Below are 16,098 nucleotides of genomic sequence, written 5' to 3'. Positions count from 1 at the left end.
GCTTGCATGAACTAGCACTTCACATCCCACCACAGGCAGGACATCCCTGGGGATGTGGGCTCCCAGCAAAGGGCTTTTAAAGGAGGGAACGGCCCTTTTCTATTCCTGCTGATTAGGCAGGGTTTAGCCCTAATCCAACTGCCTACACCTGCAAACCCAGATTAGCTTCCACCCACCTGATGCACAAAGAGCAGGTCTTCACCAAAAGGGAAGTTTTCCAGCAGAAAGCTCAGGGACAGTGAGGTGCCTGTCCCCAAACCCACACCCTGGACCCCACGGAAACCCACAGCCCTGGGCTAGATGGGAGCCAGGAGCCACTGATGCCCGTCGGGGCCAGTTTCCCCCCAGTTGGAGCACGGGATGGCCCCACCGGCTGGAGAAGGCAGCTAAGGAGCTTCTGAAGGAACTGGGCAGCCCCAGGGTGGGCACAGGGCTCCCCCCAGCCATGACACCCAACTATGTGCATTTTTCACTGTGGGATAGGCCCAGCACCTCAACGGTGACTTTTCTTGAGCATGTCCCCAGGAACAGGGAGGTTCAGGCTGCTGAGACGGGGCTGGAGCCTTGGCATCAGCTCCCATCCCCCCCCAGACACCCCGCAGCAAAGGTCCCACTGGGAACGGTGCTGCAGGACAACAGGGATGGGGCTTCTCCTCACCCATGGGTGCCTGGATGCATCACAACACGCTTCGGTCGCAGCAGGAAAGATGTTGGGATCAGAGGAGTTTGGGTGCGCAGGAGCGGAGGCAGATTTTGGGAAGGACAGGCATGACAAGGACTGCAACACCAGAGCCGCTGCCCTGGGGACACGTGTGGCATCACGTGAATACTGGGACACAAAGCACTCGTGTCCACCTTGCTGCAGCCCTCATGGGGATTATGGGGACAGTCACTTCAGTGGGTCTCAAATCCACCTCCTGAGGGAAAACCCCAAGCTGAGGCTGGGTTTTGCCCTGGTGTGATGTCACATGGATGATTAAGAGCCATTTTTGAGCCCACAGCTTTCCCGGGACCTCTCCTATCCTTCAGCTCTCGTCTGTCTCTCCATGAGAAACACAGAACATATTCCCACCACAGGCAGGGACACGGGACACGGCCCCCAGCCCTCGCCCAGCCCCGTTAGTTGCGGTCGTATTCCCAGTGCTAATTAACCCGAATCACCCCCACCCTCTCAAGTGCAGGGAAAATAACCGCAGCCATCCACACGCCTGGAAGGACGTTACAGCCCCCACCTCGGGGAAAAAATGCACCAGGAGAGGGGTTTGCTATAGGAAAAGATTTTCTTTTCAAATGCCACTTGCAAGATCTATAGGTGCTACCTGCAGCACTCGTTTATTAACGATTTCTAGCTGATTTACTAAATCACAGCAATGCCACTGACAGGAGCAGCAGATGCTCGGGGGGGGGATGTGGAGCACGGCGGTAGGAAGCATCGCAGATGGCTCCGGTCCCGAGAACCAGGCAGTGCAACAGCCTGATGGATACTGAGGATCGATTAAAAAATTATTAAAAGATTTATATTAACCCTTTGGGAATTACTATTACATAATATAGCTGGACTAACAGGGACAAGAGATCGGTCTGAAATTTCCCAGTTGGAAAAGGCCCCAAAATGTCAACGTTCCCAGGGAAAATGAGGGGAAAAAAAAAAAAAGTCGTTCTGTTTTGGCCAAAAACATTGTATTTCTGCAAAATCACTTTGTTTTCTTTGTGATTTTTCAAAGCGTGGTGACAGAGTGCAATATAAAACAAATGATTTCCAAACAAGAGTAACTTGAAAATGAAAAAATGTAAATATTTGTCCTGACGGAGTGAAAAGGGCTGCTCCAACATTGTCAAGATCTTCCCTCACCCCTGCCTCCCCGCCCAGCGTGTTTTGCTTTAGTTTTTATGAGAAATCAACAGTTGGAGAAAGCTTTTGGATTTTCCAATGGAAAAGAGCCGGAGGGACGCTTTTTCTACAAGTTCCGCCAATTAGCGCCTGGCTCCCCGGCCCCGCGGCTGCTGTGAATTTTCCATTGCTGGAAATCTTAAATATCAAAACTGGATGTTTTGTTTTTTGTTTTTTTTTTTTAAAAAGACAAATCCGACGGTGGGGCAGGTCCGCAGCCGCTGCCACGCCACACGCCGCGCTCCCCGCAGCCCCCTTCGTTTACAGAAACATTCAGCCGAGCGTGACCGATTTCTCCCGAAAAGCCCGTTTTCCACCCAACGGCAGCTTGGTTTTGTCTGACGAGCAGCGGGAGAGCTGGACCATGGCTAAAACACTCCAGCTGTTCCCCCCGGCCTTTTCTGCTTCCGCACCCAAAAACTGCTCCGTCCCTGCGGGAGCGGCTGCCCAGATGTGCCTGTGCTCCAGATGTGCGGCACCGCTGCAAAACCCACGGCAGCCCTCGTGCGTGTCCCCACGGCGCTGCCTTCGGGGACGTGGTTTGTTTTATAGCGGATCCTAAATAGCTGGAATTTTAGGCAAGCTTTGAGAGCTGTAACACAGCTCTCGGGGGCAGCACTTGCCCGGGGGGGGTGCCCAGTGTGGGGCCAGACGGGCTGCGAGACCCCCCCAGCGGCGTTGCTAAACCCAGCTTGTTTTATGAAGAGCATTCGAGGTCTTTTTTTTTCTTTTTCTCGCAAATATTAACACAGGCCACGTATGGAACACATCGCATTAACCAAAAATACAATTTCCAACACATTAAATATTTAGAAGCGACGCCAAAGCAGCAGGAAAATAAATAGCAATAACATGGGTGTGAAATAAGGAGGTTTCGTTTAATTATTTCATTGCCAGCTTGTGGCAAAACCTCCTCCAGCCCATCCTTGTCACCGGGACCATCACACCTTCGCACCCGGCCAGGGTGTCGTCCCCCCCGAGGCTTCTCCCCGCTCCATTCCAGCATCCCTTTGGGTGCCGGCGGAAAGGGCCGGAGCTCCGGCGCCGGGGGATTAAACCTGGCAGCCCGGGGGTGGATTTCTCTGCCGGGCTCCGGAGGTTTCTCGGCGATGCCGGTGGGGCGGTGAGTCAGCCGGCAGCGGAGAGCGTGACTCAGCCGCGCCGAGGGCCGGTGCACGGAGCGGGGAAAGCCAACACCGGCAGCCCCAGCCCTGCCGAAACGGTGGGTCCCACGGCCCCGGGGCCAGGGACAAGCCCCCCCCCCCGGCTGCGTCTGGCGGGGGAAGAAATGAAACGCAGGAAGACAAAAGCGAGATCTCTACGGTCAGGTTGCCCCAGGAAAGGTGAAGATAAGCCCTCTTTGCTCATGGAAACGCTTCTGATAGGCATCGCCAATGGCTGTCCTGACCCTGGCGCAGGAGGAACACCCCGCGCAGGGGAAGGGTTGGCAAACGAAAGGAAAATCCCCTGGGATCGGTTCCGCCTCTGGGCGTTTTTCTGTGGGCACACAGCAGCCACAGCCCACAAAGGCAGCGTGTTTTCTTTTTTTAATGACCCTAAAGGGTGACGCGAACCCCTGGGAAGGCTCCGGGTGGCGGGGACAGCACAGAGCCGGGGTGCTCGGGGGGAAATCTCTCCTCCCCGCTGCACTGCAGCCCGGGAGCTGGGGCAGTTCCTGCTGCCTGAGCAGGTGCATGAGGCCAAAACGCTAATTTTGGGGGGGTTTATGTATGGTGGAGGTGTAAATTATTCAGTGGTGTGTCTGCACAATTCCTGCTGGGGGACTAGGGGGACAGCATCGTCCCCTGCCCTTTCCAAGGAGGGGTTCGCCTGGGGAAACCGCGCTGCAAACCATGCTGTCCGCGTCCCCACTCCACCACAAGCACAATAATTTTAAGGGTAAATGCAGAAAAACAGAGCCGTGTCCGGAGGCCCCGGCTGGGCAGGCTGGTTGGAGGCTGCTGCCTGCAGAAAACCAGTCCTGGGGGAACAAGGAGTTTCCGGAATGGGGAGGGTGATGAGGGCGCAGGACCAGGGCAGGGCTTTTGTCAGTATTTTTATTTAGGTGGCAGAGAAATCCGATGGCAACAGAAAGGAGCTGGAAAAACAAACAGGTGTGTCCGGCAGCAAAGGGGCCGTAGCTATAGCAATGGGACAGGCCCTGTTGACAAAAGGCTGCACAAAGAACCTTCTTTAGAGATTAAAAGCGGTTTATGAGCTGGCAGGGCTCCCTGGGAAGGCGCCGGAGCCACCATGGGACACAGTAGCTGAAAAAGCAGGATGGGGGAACGCGCACGGGGCACAAACCAGTACACCCCCAGTGCCTGAGCTGGGGTGGGATTCCTCGGGGGTCGGTGGAAACGGGGTGGTCGTGCACGGGGCTGCTCCATCGCTCCCAGCGCTGCAGCAGGGTCTCGGCTCCACACCCCAAAGGGTTGGGATTTTTTTGGGGTGGGGGATTCCCCCAGCTCTACTCAACCAGGACGCTGCTCTTCCAGCATCACCATTCGCAGTCACGGCCTGGGGCTGGTGCTTGCTGGTTTGTGAAGGTCTCCGAAGGTTGGGTGGGGGTTTTAAGTGCTCTGCCTGGTCCCTTTGCTGGATGTTCACCTGGAGTCTCCCTCCCTCGTCCCAGGCATCTGGAGTGGGAGCGGTGAAATGCTCCCGCGGGGCTGCGGGAGTCTCGCGACACCGGGTGAGGCTCTGCCCTTCTCCGAAAACCTCAAAGGAGGAAAAGTCTTAAAGGAAAAAAAGCCAGGGGCTGCCTTGGATGGATGAGGGACCGCAGGCATCAACAGCCCGCGGTGGCATCGTGGCTGTGTCATTGGGGCAATAAGACGGCCGGTGGGTCACTCGTGTGCTGGGAGCCACATCCCAAAGGGAGGAAGGAACCGGACACAAGCCCAGGACAGGCCAGTGCTGCTGTGTGGGGCGCAGCACCCCGGGGTGAGGCGAGAAGCGAGCTGCTTCCCGGAGGAAAACAAGAGCAGGACTTTCCCCCAGGGAAAAGAGAGCTCCTCTTGCCCAGGAGCCCAGGAATAAAACACGTATTGCAAAGGGCAGCGACACACACGGGGTTTACACCTCGGAGGAGCTGCAGAGCTGCTTTTAGCCGCGGGAGCCGGCACATCTGCAGTGACCCACGCTCGGCCCCCCCCAAGTAGCCCAGGCGGGCACCCAGCTTTTCCTGCGGTGGCCCGTGGGCAGCGGCGTCGGGCAGAGCTGGCAGCCTGCCCCCAGCACCGCCGGCAGCCGCCGCGGGGGCGGGCAGCCCCGCCGAGGCCGTATGCCACCATCCTCACCGTATGCCACCGTCCTCACCGTACCCAGAACAGGCGCTTCCCCGTCCCCGCAGCGGGACAGGCTGTTCCCAGCTGGCGAGGGGTCGGGATGCACTTGAAGCAAGGCGCTGGGAAGTAAAAGCATGATTTTTTTTTTTTTTTTTTTCAGAATAAACCCTCAAACAGCAGCAGCCGCTCTCCCTGACGGCTCTTACACTGTGCTGCTGCCCTGCAGCCTTTGCTGGCCCCAGGGGGCACAAAGGTTTATCGAGCATTGGAAAGAAAGCAGGGAAAAAAAAACCCAAGGAGCTGGAGGGATCTTCCTTGTGCCCTTCTAACGCTGATTTTGGCCGGGAGACCTCGTGGAGCAGAGCAGCATCTCTAATTCCTATATCGCACAGCAAGGACCACTGGGGGGGGACACACACACACGGGGACATCCATTCACGCTCCTCATCCATGTTTTCCCCCCCTCACCTCTGTGCAGAACTAATTAAAGAAAAGCTATCACCTCTCAGCAGCAGTCTCTGCTGGCTTTAAAGCATTATTAGCACAAAATTCATGAGGGAGTTGCTTTCCTCTGAGCTCCTGGTAAATAAAGGAACTATTTTCAGCTCCTGGGGTCCTGCCTCCGCGGGAGATCGGCCTCCCTCGCCCCAAGGGAGAGGGAGAAGCCGCAGCGGGGAGCGGGCGCGCTGGGGAGGGCGGCGAGCGAGGAGCACAGCCTCCGAGACGCCGCCAGCTTTGAAGAAGCTGAGACATCTTCCGCAGGAAAAGCAGGTGCCAAAAGATCAAACGCATCACGGCGTGTGTTTCGAGACGGGCGACCGAGTGGAGGAAAACGCAATTTTTCAGAGCAACGCAGAAGGACGACTATTGAAGGCAGCGCGATGTCATTTAAAACCCAGCAGCGTATCCAAAATTGACCCCACAGAGGATGAAACGCTGTTTTCTCTTTAAATATTACAACTCACAGTACGAAGGAGCAGAAACATTTTTAAAAAAATAGAAAAATACAATTGGTGGTGAGAAAAAAAACCTACTACTCTGAGGAACATAAAACCCAAGGTGTGAGCGGGGGGGGTCTGTGAAACCATTGACGTTTTTGATTAATGAGATTTCTGTGGGTGGTTTATGTAAAGGAGACGGGTAAGAAACGCAGACATGACTTATTCTCAAGCAAAGGCTTCACTAAAGGTCTCCTGACTCAACACTTCTCCCAGCTCAGGAACTCATCTTTTTATTTTCTGCCTTTGCAGATTTGCTGGGTGCAAGAGAAAGCCGTAATTTGTGAACTTGATATCAACAGCGCGGTCTGTTTACGCTCCAAGGCAACAAAACCAATTTAAAGCCTACCTTTAACACGTAACTAGATGTGCTTGAGATTACACCTTAATTCCATATTTAATTTAATCTAATATAAGCACGGCGATGAACTGAAGCCCTAATAAATGTCTAGCTACGTACACATATTGAAGTCATAGAATCATAGAATTGCCTGGGTTGGAAAGGACCTTTAAGATCATCGAGTCCAACCATCAACCCAACTCTGGTAAACCCACCACTAAACCATGTCTCTAAGCACTGGGCCAGCCCATCTTTTGAACACCTCCAGGGATGGTGCGTCAACCACTTCCCTGGGCAGCCCATTCCAAGGCTTAATAACCCTTTCAGTGGAAAAATTGTTCCTAATATCCAACCTGAACCTCCCCTGGAGCAACTTGAGGCCATTTCCTCTTGTCCCATCGCCTGTGAGTTGGGAGAAGAGACCGACCCCCCCTGGCTACACCCTCCTTTCAGGGAGTTGTAGAGAGCGAGAAGGTCTCCCCTCAGCCTCCTTTTCTCCAGGCTGAACACCCCCAGCTCCCTCAGCCGCTCCTCACAAGACTTGTTCTCCAGACCCATCACTGGCTCCGTTGCCCTTCTCTGGACCCGCTCCAGCACCTCAATGTCTTTTTTGTGGTAAGTGGCCCAGTTAAGAGGCCCAGTCCTCCTATTATAGGTGTCATACCATAGGAGACGATGTCCTGGAGACAAAAATCTGTATAGGATGCTTTTACTGATTAGAAAGTACAAAGTCGTAAGGGGAAGCATCCCCTGTGATTCCTCGGGCATTAACATGGGATCTGTCACCCAGATATTCAGGTGAATCCAAGAACCCAGAGTTGATGGCAGCACCTTCACTCCAACCTGCAACGCTCATCAGCCATCCACCAGCACCGAAATCACTGTCACGTGCTGGCTCTGGCTAAAAACACGTGGGAAATATATTTAAATAAAATAATTACCAAAACACGCTTGTTATGGTTTGAGAGAACCCATAACAATCTATCGTCGTTAGACAATTATTCTATCATCCGATGACCCCTCCCCACCCGGAAAGGGGAATCGGGGAACACAAAGAAACACAAAGGTTGAAATATAAATAGATTTAATAGACTAAGACTAAATAATTAACAATAATACTAAAGAACCAGTATTAATCCCGATACTGATATAAGATATACAGGAATTATACTCAGCCATCTATATCAGCAGAAGCTGTGCACTCCCAGCAGGGACAGCAAATGTGGGACACTGGGAGCGCAATGGCTTCAGGAGGAAGGGAAGGGCTCAGGGCTCCGACACCGGGGCAAGGAGTTGTCTGGACCCGCCGCCATCAGGGAGAGAACCAGCCACGCAGCAAACTTTTCTAATTTATATTGAATGTGACGTTCATGGTATGAAATAATCCTGTTGGCCAGCCTGGGTCAAATGCCCAGGCCTTGCTCCTCCTTGTCCCTGCCCCTGGCAAGGCTCGAAAACACTAAAACCTTGAATCCTGCAGAGCCTGGCTGGCTATAAAGTAAATATTTTCACAAATTCAGACACTGGAGTCTTCTAAAAGTGCAATTTTCCCCAGCATTAGAAGAAAAGTTAGTCCTGTGTCTCTCAACCCAGGACAACGCTGCACTTTTCACTTTGTTTCGCGTTCGTCCACATTCCTGCTGCAGCAGCACTGCCGCGAAAGCAGCAGAACAGCAGCTCCTTTGGGAGTCCAATAAGGTGATTTGTTGGTTCCTGGGAATTTTATGTGGTTGAGGAGGTTAAAACCTTTGGGCGCCTGAAAGGCAGCGAGGTGCGAGCTGAGCTCCCAGCCCACCTCCACAGGCGTTAAAAATAAAGGGAATGACTCATTATGAAGTGCTAGAAAGAATTTTGGCATGTGAGGTATTAGGCACGAAGGAGTAAGCAGGTGGGATGGTTAGCACCAACCTCGCCAGCACCTCCTGGAAGAGAGCAAACACCATCCGAGAGCAGCAAAGGGCCATCTTATGAAACCCCCAGCAGCCAGGGTGCCAGTTGTCTCCGGATCCCCCGGGAAACGCCGCAGGTCTCATCTCTGCCAAGTGAAGGAGCCACGAATCCCAGCTTTGTGGGGAGCTGGCAGCGAGGCACAGTGATGCACCAAAGCAGGTCACGGGGACTGAAAATGTAATAGTCACTGCCCAGAGCCACCAGAGGAGAGAATACAATTAAGGTCACCACAATCAGCCAAACCCCAGACTTTGGCAGGTCTGGGGAACGCTCCCCAGGGCACTTGTGAAGAGAGAAGGGCGGTCACTGCCGACACGGCCCACCCCGTGAGTATGGAATGGAGCATCTCATCTTTTTACACGGAAAGGGTTATTGAGCCTTGGAACGGGCTGCCCGGGGAAGTGGTTGAGGCACCATCCCTGGAGGGATTTAAAAGACGGGTTGCCATAGAGCTTAGAGACATGGTTCAGTGATGGTTTTTATCAGAGTTGGGTTGATGGTTGGACTCGATGATCTTAAAGGGCCCTTCCAACCCAGACAGTTCTATGATTCTACGATCTCCTCCAGCTCTCACTCGTGCACACACAGGTATCAAAATGGCTCGGAGGAAGCACGTTTGAGGCTGCAGGTGGTAGGAGACGTTGACAAAGTGTTTTGGAAATAAGCCCGTGAGAGAAGGTACTGCTGACAAATATTGGCAGGCGCTTCCATTTTACATGGCTTTAGTTTTCATAAAATTGACTTTCTCTGCGCAGTGCGAGCTTAAATATTTGTTCCTTGCACTGCAAATGTGAAATAAAAAATGCAGTAAGATTTACGGGAAGTCAGACAGTGGGGAATGGAAGCAAGAAACAAGTTGTTGTTTGTTGTTTTTTTAAAAAAATCATTAAAGTTGGCAGCAAAGCAGCGGTAAGAGGAACTCCCCAGCGAAACTGCCTGACTCTTCGGTGGCCAGACCCTGTCTCCAAGGCAGCCCAGTTATCCTTTCTCCACTTCTTCTCCCGCATTCCCTAAATCCAAACATTCTCGGCCCTTGAACATAAAGAGAACGAATCTCTAACCGCGAAGGAACACCACAAAACTGCCTGAGATTTCCAGCTATTTATCAGGAATCCTTGTTGATGTTCCTGGTTGGAGGAAATAAGGTTTTGGGTTTTTTAAAAATGTTTATTCCTCCCCAGACTGCACCCATTTATGAGCCCCACCACAATGGTGACCCGGGTACCAGTTTTTTATTATTTGTGCTTTCTTAGGTAAAAAATCAGGAGAGATTACTGCAGAACAGACCTGATTAAATTAGACCTGACCATCATGGAAAGAATGAGCTTTAATCTCACTTCCTTCACCCCTTACTTAATTCCTTCCCTATTCACAGTGGAATTCTCCCTTATTCACTTGAATGGGAATTGACTTCTTTGCTTTAATTTCGGAGGTGGGCCAGATTTCTGTTTCCCCCCTACACAGCCCAGCACAGTTCCTGGTTTTCCAGCCCATTTTACCAAGGCACAGTCTTTGTTCCAGTTATTATCCAGCCTGAGCTCCTACAGACAAACTGGTTAAAAAGTGGTTAAAAGTAACCTCTTCACATATGTTAATCCATTTTCCCACATTTTAGTAGCTTTACCCAAGGACTGGGTCATGCTTTTTATAGGCTCCCCTGGTTGTGGTTGTTGTTTGTCCCCCAAAAACAACGTATGATGCTTGTGGCAGCGGCTTCCCCAGCAGACACCCAGCACCACTCACTTCTGGTTGCAAGAAACCACAGTCATCGTTAGAAAGGGAAAGTACTGAATCAGATTATTTGCCTTTGCTCTGCTCCGACGTGCCCAGATTTTATGGCAGGGATTTGCGGAGGGTCACTCCAGATTTAAAATGGTATAAAAACCCTAATTAGGGTTTTGCCCTAATGTTTACAGCGATACAAGACCCACGGGAAGTGTGACATCTGAGGTAGGCTGGGAAAGCTCAGGGTGCTTGGGCCAGTTCTGGTTTAAAACAGCGTGGCTTTCTCCTAACCGTCGGATGAAAAAACTCACCCCCATCGAAGTTAGCGTGCAGCCCGATTTCGATCTCTTGGAAGAAAAACACTCTTAATAAACTTGATCTGAAAAACAGTGGTTCCCAAACATCATGGTTGTCACCCCTGTTACGTTCCAGTGCCTGGGAGTGTGCTAAATTTAATAGCGGATTAAACTGAGTTTGTTAGATTTATCACCTTGCTCTCACCGGCTGAAACCTCCCACCCGGTTATCTCAGGGAATGGTCCCCACTCTCCCACAACTTCACAATCACACTATTTAGGTGTATTTAATAAAATTAGCTAATAAGATCATTCTCCGAGCACACGGAACCAGTGAAAACAACCCAGAGCTTTAGGTAAATACAGAAAGATGTCGACTTCCTCATTACGCTTCCCTGAACAGCCCTTTCCTCCAGCCAAGCCCAAGGTAAGGAAGCTTTTAAACGAAGCCCATTGGAGCGGGCAGGTACAAGCATCTTCGCTGATAGACACCACTAATTAGAATCAAGAGATCCTTAGACAAATCTCAGCTTTACATGAGGTATCTGGGAACCCAGATGTGTGTTTCAGGTCTGAAAGTAAACACACAGGCGCTGAAACCAATGGGTATCCACGGGAAAACTTCGTTTTTGGGATAAGGCCACTGGAATGTAAACAGCAGGGCTGGAATTTAAGCGATGACTCCAGAAGTATGTATCTGTCTGCCTAGTTCAATACAATATTAGATAAATATATACATATAAAAATATATATATATAAAAATATACACACACACCCCCCAACCGCATGAGGAAAAGCAGGTTTCTTACAGGCACTGAAAATGAAAATTGGTAAGAAAACCCCTGGATCTCACTGCAAATCCAAGCATTTACCATCCAGTGAAGAGAGGAGAAAAGCAAACAAACAACAGACACTGTGTTGTACTTCTTTGTTTTTATAGAATTTTTACAATATATTTCTCTTCATTTGCATATTTTACCCACATCTGTAGCTTTCTTTTTACATGTTGAACTGAACTGGAATAAATCTAAAGGTCTGATATATTTTAAACAACTGATAAAAATCGCAAAGTAGTAAACCCGTAAGAAAAGAAATTATAAAACTCTCTTTTTTAAGTGTTTAATGAAAGCAAGTCAAATGTATCATTAGGAACAATATGGTTTGTTTTAAACATATCATAGGTGATTCAGGCAGGACAACTTTGTTTTGTTTTGTTTTTTATATTAGGCACATTTTTTTCAGCATACCTGTTTTCCAGACAGTTTTATACTATTCAATAGTATCATCCGCATCCATTTGGAACTGCTGCAGGATTTTCAAAATGTGATTGATCACAAATATTCATTACTGGTATTCTCTTCCTTCCTTTCTTTAAAACTACCAGAAGAAAAAAAAAAAAAATAATAATCAGCGTTTCTTGTCTCTTAAAAAATCCATAATGAATGATTTGAGTTGTAAGGCAGCAACAGATTCAGTGTCAATTCAGGTCACAGTCCTTCAGTTCCATCTAGTGGGTAGAAATTATATATTTAGTGGACACTGTTCCTCGACAGTCCCCTTCAGGGCACGATGACTGACTCACGAGGCCAGTTACTGCTGGTAGAGTAAGTTTAGTGGTATGCCCAGTAAGGAACACTGGCCACTCCCGTGTCCTCCTCGCAGCCTCATGTCTTCAGACAGAAAGCAGAAAGACAGTCCAACGGAAAAAAAAAATGTGAATATGACAGAGCTGTGACCGGTTCTATGAATGGTTTATTTACAGTCTTCATCCCTGATGTGAAAAAAAGGAAAAAAAAAAACGCCTTCTTTGACTAAAGCAGGCAGATCTCAGCAGCATGCGACATGCCTTAGCGAATCAGCCCGTTGCGTATCCTCCGCTGCTCGGCCCCGGCTTCACGCTGCGGCAGTGAACAGAAAGTCCTGCTGCTCACCAAGAGCAATTTCCAAACGCTCACCCGTCCCATCGATACCACTCCCTAAAGTAGCCTTAAGAATGTCTCGTTTTGGTGGAGCAACTCCCTGCGCTCAGGGTCTGCTCATGCCCTTAGAAAGCGCGGAGCAGCTGGTTCCTCGGGGATCTCTCCGACACCCTGCAGTGAGGTGGCAAACTCAAATATTACTGGGATGGGGGAACAAAATGATCCACGTGTTAAAAGATATGCCACGACTTTGGTAATTCCCTTCCCATCGTGATCTCGTTCAGGAAGGAGGGCTTTAACCTTCAACTACAGTACACTCGAGGAGGGGTTTCAGAGCAGTATCGCTCCGCTTCCTTTCAGTCTTTGATAAATAGTACATTTTTCCTGAATTCTGGCATTCTCGTTTGCTAAGAGGGCCACTCCATTCCTGAAGGCAACGGCTTCAGCGTAGTGCTCCTCAGTCTTCAGTTTTAAGTCTTTCAGGCAGAATAATCACATTCCGATTCAACCTCATCCCCTGAAGAAGCGTTCACTTTGCACTCACCTGGCTGAACAGAAGTCGAAACATCTTTAACTACAGCACCGGAGGCCTTCCCAAAAAAAAAAAAAAAAAAAAAGAGGGGGGGGGGATGTATTACCGCACGTTTCCCTCTCAGAGGGAAACCGGACCACCCTTAAAATTCCAGACCCGGCTGATTAGACCATCAATTCCTAGGTCTTCCCCCGCAGCGGTGCTCCGTGCACGCTGCTGTTCAGGCACCACTCACCTGCTGCACAAAGCAGGTCAATAAGCACATCCCCTTCTGACAGAGCCACTGCCTTCGCACAACTTACATTCAATTACTACTGAAGCTTTCGGTTGCCTTTTTTTTTTTTTCATATTCTAATGTTGAGGTGAGGAAGGGAAGAAGAAAATAATTAGCATAAAAAGTTCTCTGAATTCCTACTTGACAAGACCAGCTCTACATACTGTATAACGGTATATAAAATACACCCCCAAATCCTTCCATGTTCTTTTTAACTCTTCGGAAAGGGAATAACCAGCGTAGCTGAGCAGGAAGAAAGCCAATTTATTTCAGCATAGAAGGTCTGCAATTCATTCCATGTTCACTAAGAGTAATGCAGTTATTGCTCTATAAGATAAGACTGGATTGATCATTAACCCCCACCCTGAGTGCTGGGAGTGCGGGTTCCCAGCATCACCAAGAAGGACCTTCTAAGCCACTGGCATCGAAATAATGAAAAGAAAAAAGCCTTGTAAAGATGTGATCTTCGAGAAATGTTGTGAGTTCCTCGGTTCTTCATACTAGCACTGCTTTGCGAACGGGGGCCAGCCTTTGCTCTCTGCATTAGAATAATGGACTATTTAGAATAACACATCGGAGATAAATTAAGGTAAGAACAGATGATCCAGCTGATCAAATCAAAGAACAGGAGGAACATTAACCTCTTGCACAAGGATGCTGCGAAACTGGAATCCTTTAACTGCTATGCGAATCACCCAGAATTTGTTTTACAACCTGTAGTTTAGTAAGAATTAAAGTTCTTTTCCTTGGGTAGTAGCCTTCAAAACAAAAGCAAACATGACAGGATTCAAGCGTGGACCGTTTCCGCATCAGCCCACCAGGTTCTGGTTTGCCTATTTCACTTCAATGATCTATAATAGATGCTGCTGACGGCATCTCTCCGAGTTCAGCAGGATTTTCAAAGCTGTCATGTCCCATCAATCAAGTTTCCTCGGCAGCAGATGATACCAACACGGGGGCCTTCCATTCTTATACTTCAGCTACACCTTCTTTTCGTTTACTTCCTCTGAATAACAACAAAAAAATATTGTTCTGTTTACTCTAACATGCTACAATATGTGCATACATAACTGTAGGCGACGCGTGAGTTACTTCAAGATGTGCTTTTTCATTGAAGTGCGCTTTTACTTTTACAAATTCTACATCAAGGTGGGAGGAAGGAAGGCTGCAGAGTGCTCATACACTGAAGCTGAAGGAACTTTTCCTGAACGGAGTTAAGATGTTTGTTTGTTCCAAGGTTCCTATGGACAAACTACTCTATCCCATGCACTCCGGCCTGAGCCAGTATTAAACATTCCAGAAACTTGTTGATTTGTTCGGATAGTTAATGGCAAGGCTGATAGCAGCAATGTTTTTCAGGGCCTAGAAGAGAGAAGGAAAAACAGAGTCACATCAAACATTCTCCCAAATCCCAAAGTGTAAAGAAATCCTCGTATGAAATTAAACAGAAATAGATAAATAACCATCCTGTTTCTACCTGGTCACCTCCTGGTAGCACAGTAATTGCCACCCATCCAGGCAGTTCCAGCAAGAGAACTGTATTTCCAGTGCCTGAAGGACCAGCCCCTTCCCCATTTCTATGTTTTGGCAGAGAGGTAAAAATTAGTAAAACAGATAGACCTGATTCCACCCCGCAGCCAGTTTGTGGCGCATCATCTGACTATTAAAGGGGAACTGCATTTGTGCGTAGTTCATTCCCAAATTTCAGAGGCCCGTCACAGTACTGTAAAGCCCAAGTACCTTCATATCTATTTTATAAAACTCCACTGGGAAATGAGAAATCATTCATTATCTCTGTCTGCCAGAGAAATATGACAAAACCACACATCTCTCTGCAATGTTATTACCTGTGCTGTGCAGCGATGAAGATGATCTTCGGTATTTAAGGCAAGCAAATACTCCTGTAGAGACCCAAGCTCCTGCAGCCAGAAAGCAATCAATGAACACCAACGTTTCTACCAAAGATATCATCCGACTAATTAATGTTAAAATGCTGATCATTATAGCAGTCCCCAAGAATCAAAGGTACCAGAACGACACACAAGCCTCTCCTAGACCACCGAAAACAGTTCATTACAGACTGCTCCTGTGTAATGTTCAAAATCAACTCAAGGAGAACCACATTCAAATACCTTTAAATTAATTATTAAATCAGCATTTCTCTCAGAATAAAGAGTGGCTTTAGGGCCTACTGCCTTTCTCACACAAGGAAGAGTCATGATTATTACTTAAGGTCCTATGGTGGATGCCCCTCTACTACAATCTGCTACCAGACTCCTCAAGAGCAAGTTGTTAATGTTTCTGAAGCATTTAATGTTTCTAAAGCTCTGATGAACTTTGGGAAGATAAAGGAAAACTGCATTTAGTTTAACACCGAACTACGTATCATTCCCAGGACTATGGGGAGGAGGGGTACTACTACAGGAACTGCTTACAGTAACTCTGTTTTCCGTGACAAAGAAGAGTTCTGCGAGTGCTCGATGGAGAGGAAGGAGAATTCCAGGCTTGGCAATGTCGTGACACAAGTTGTTTTCCATATGGGTGAAAAGCTGCCAAAGTGGCTTCAGCAACGTGAGGTCACAGTCCCTGAAAAAAGTAATTTAAATGGAATAGTGATGAAATAGTGAGTAACCGGGATCCCTGTTTCAAGGAGAAAAAAAAAAAAAAAAAACCACGCAAATAAATGTGAGAGAATAAAACCACACAGTTCTGACAGTTAAATGTATAAATAAAGGAAGAAACACAAGAAGCATTTCCAAATCTAAACTGAGTCAAGGGTTTCAGCACAACGAATTTCATTCTGACTCAGTGAAGTGGAGAAGACCTCATATCCATGAACACGTCTAAATGACTTCTCTAAAACTGACTGGCCATCACAATGAGG

General features: G+C 48.7%; 1 protein-coding gene across 1 annotated transcript in view; it reads right to left on the bottom strand.

Annotated features, from left to right (window-relative positions):
* Positions 1–11,425: 11,425 nt before the first annotated feature.
* The window catches only part of ZZEF1 (zinc finger ZZ-type and EF-hand domain containing 1), a 64,515-nt gene continuing 59,842 nt past the window's right edge, over positions 11,426–16,098 (bottom strand). Inside the window, exons 53-55 of the mRNA XM_074160423.1 lie at positions 15,650–15,800; positions 15,062–15,133; positions 11,426–14,576 (exon numbers count right to left, since the gene is read on the bottom strand). Of these exons, the coding sequence (XP_074016524.1) occupies positions 14,502–14,576; positions 15,062–15,133; positions 15,650–15,800 (298 nt within the window). The 3' untranslated portion in view covers positions 11,426–14,501. The remainder of the gene's footprint in view (positions 14,577–15,061; positions 15,134–15,649; positions 15,801–16,098) is intronic.

The sequence above is a fragment of the Numenius arquata genome, chromosome 18, assembly GCF_964106895.1.
Source record: "Numenius arquata chromosome 18, bNumArq3.hap1.1, whole genome shotgun sequence".
In the NCBI taxonomy this organism is placed as follows: Eukaryota; Metazoa; Chordata; class Aves; order Charadriiformes; family Scolopacidae; genus Numenius; species Numenius arquata.
Note: the sequence above shows the minus strand (reverse complement) of the source record. Positions and strands in the feature narration are given on the sequence as shown.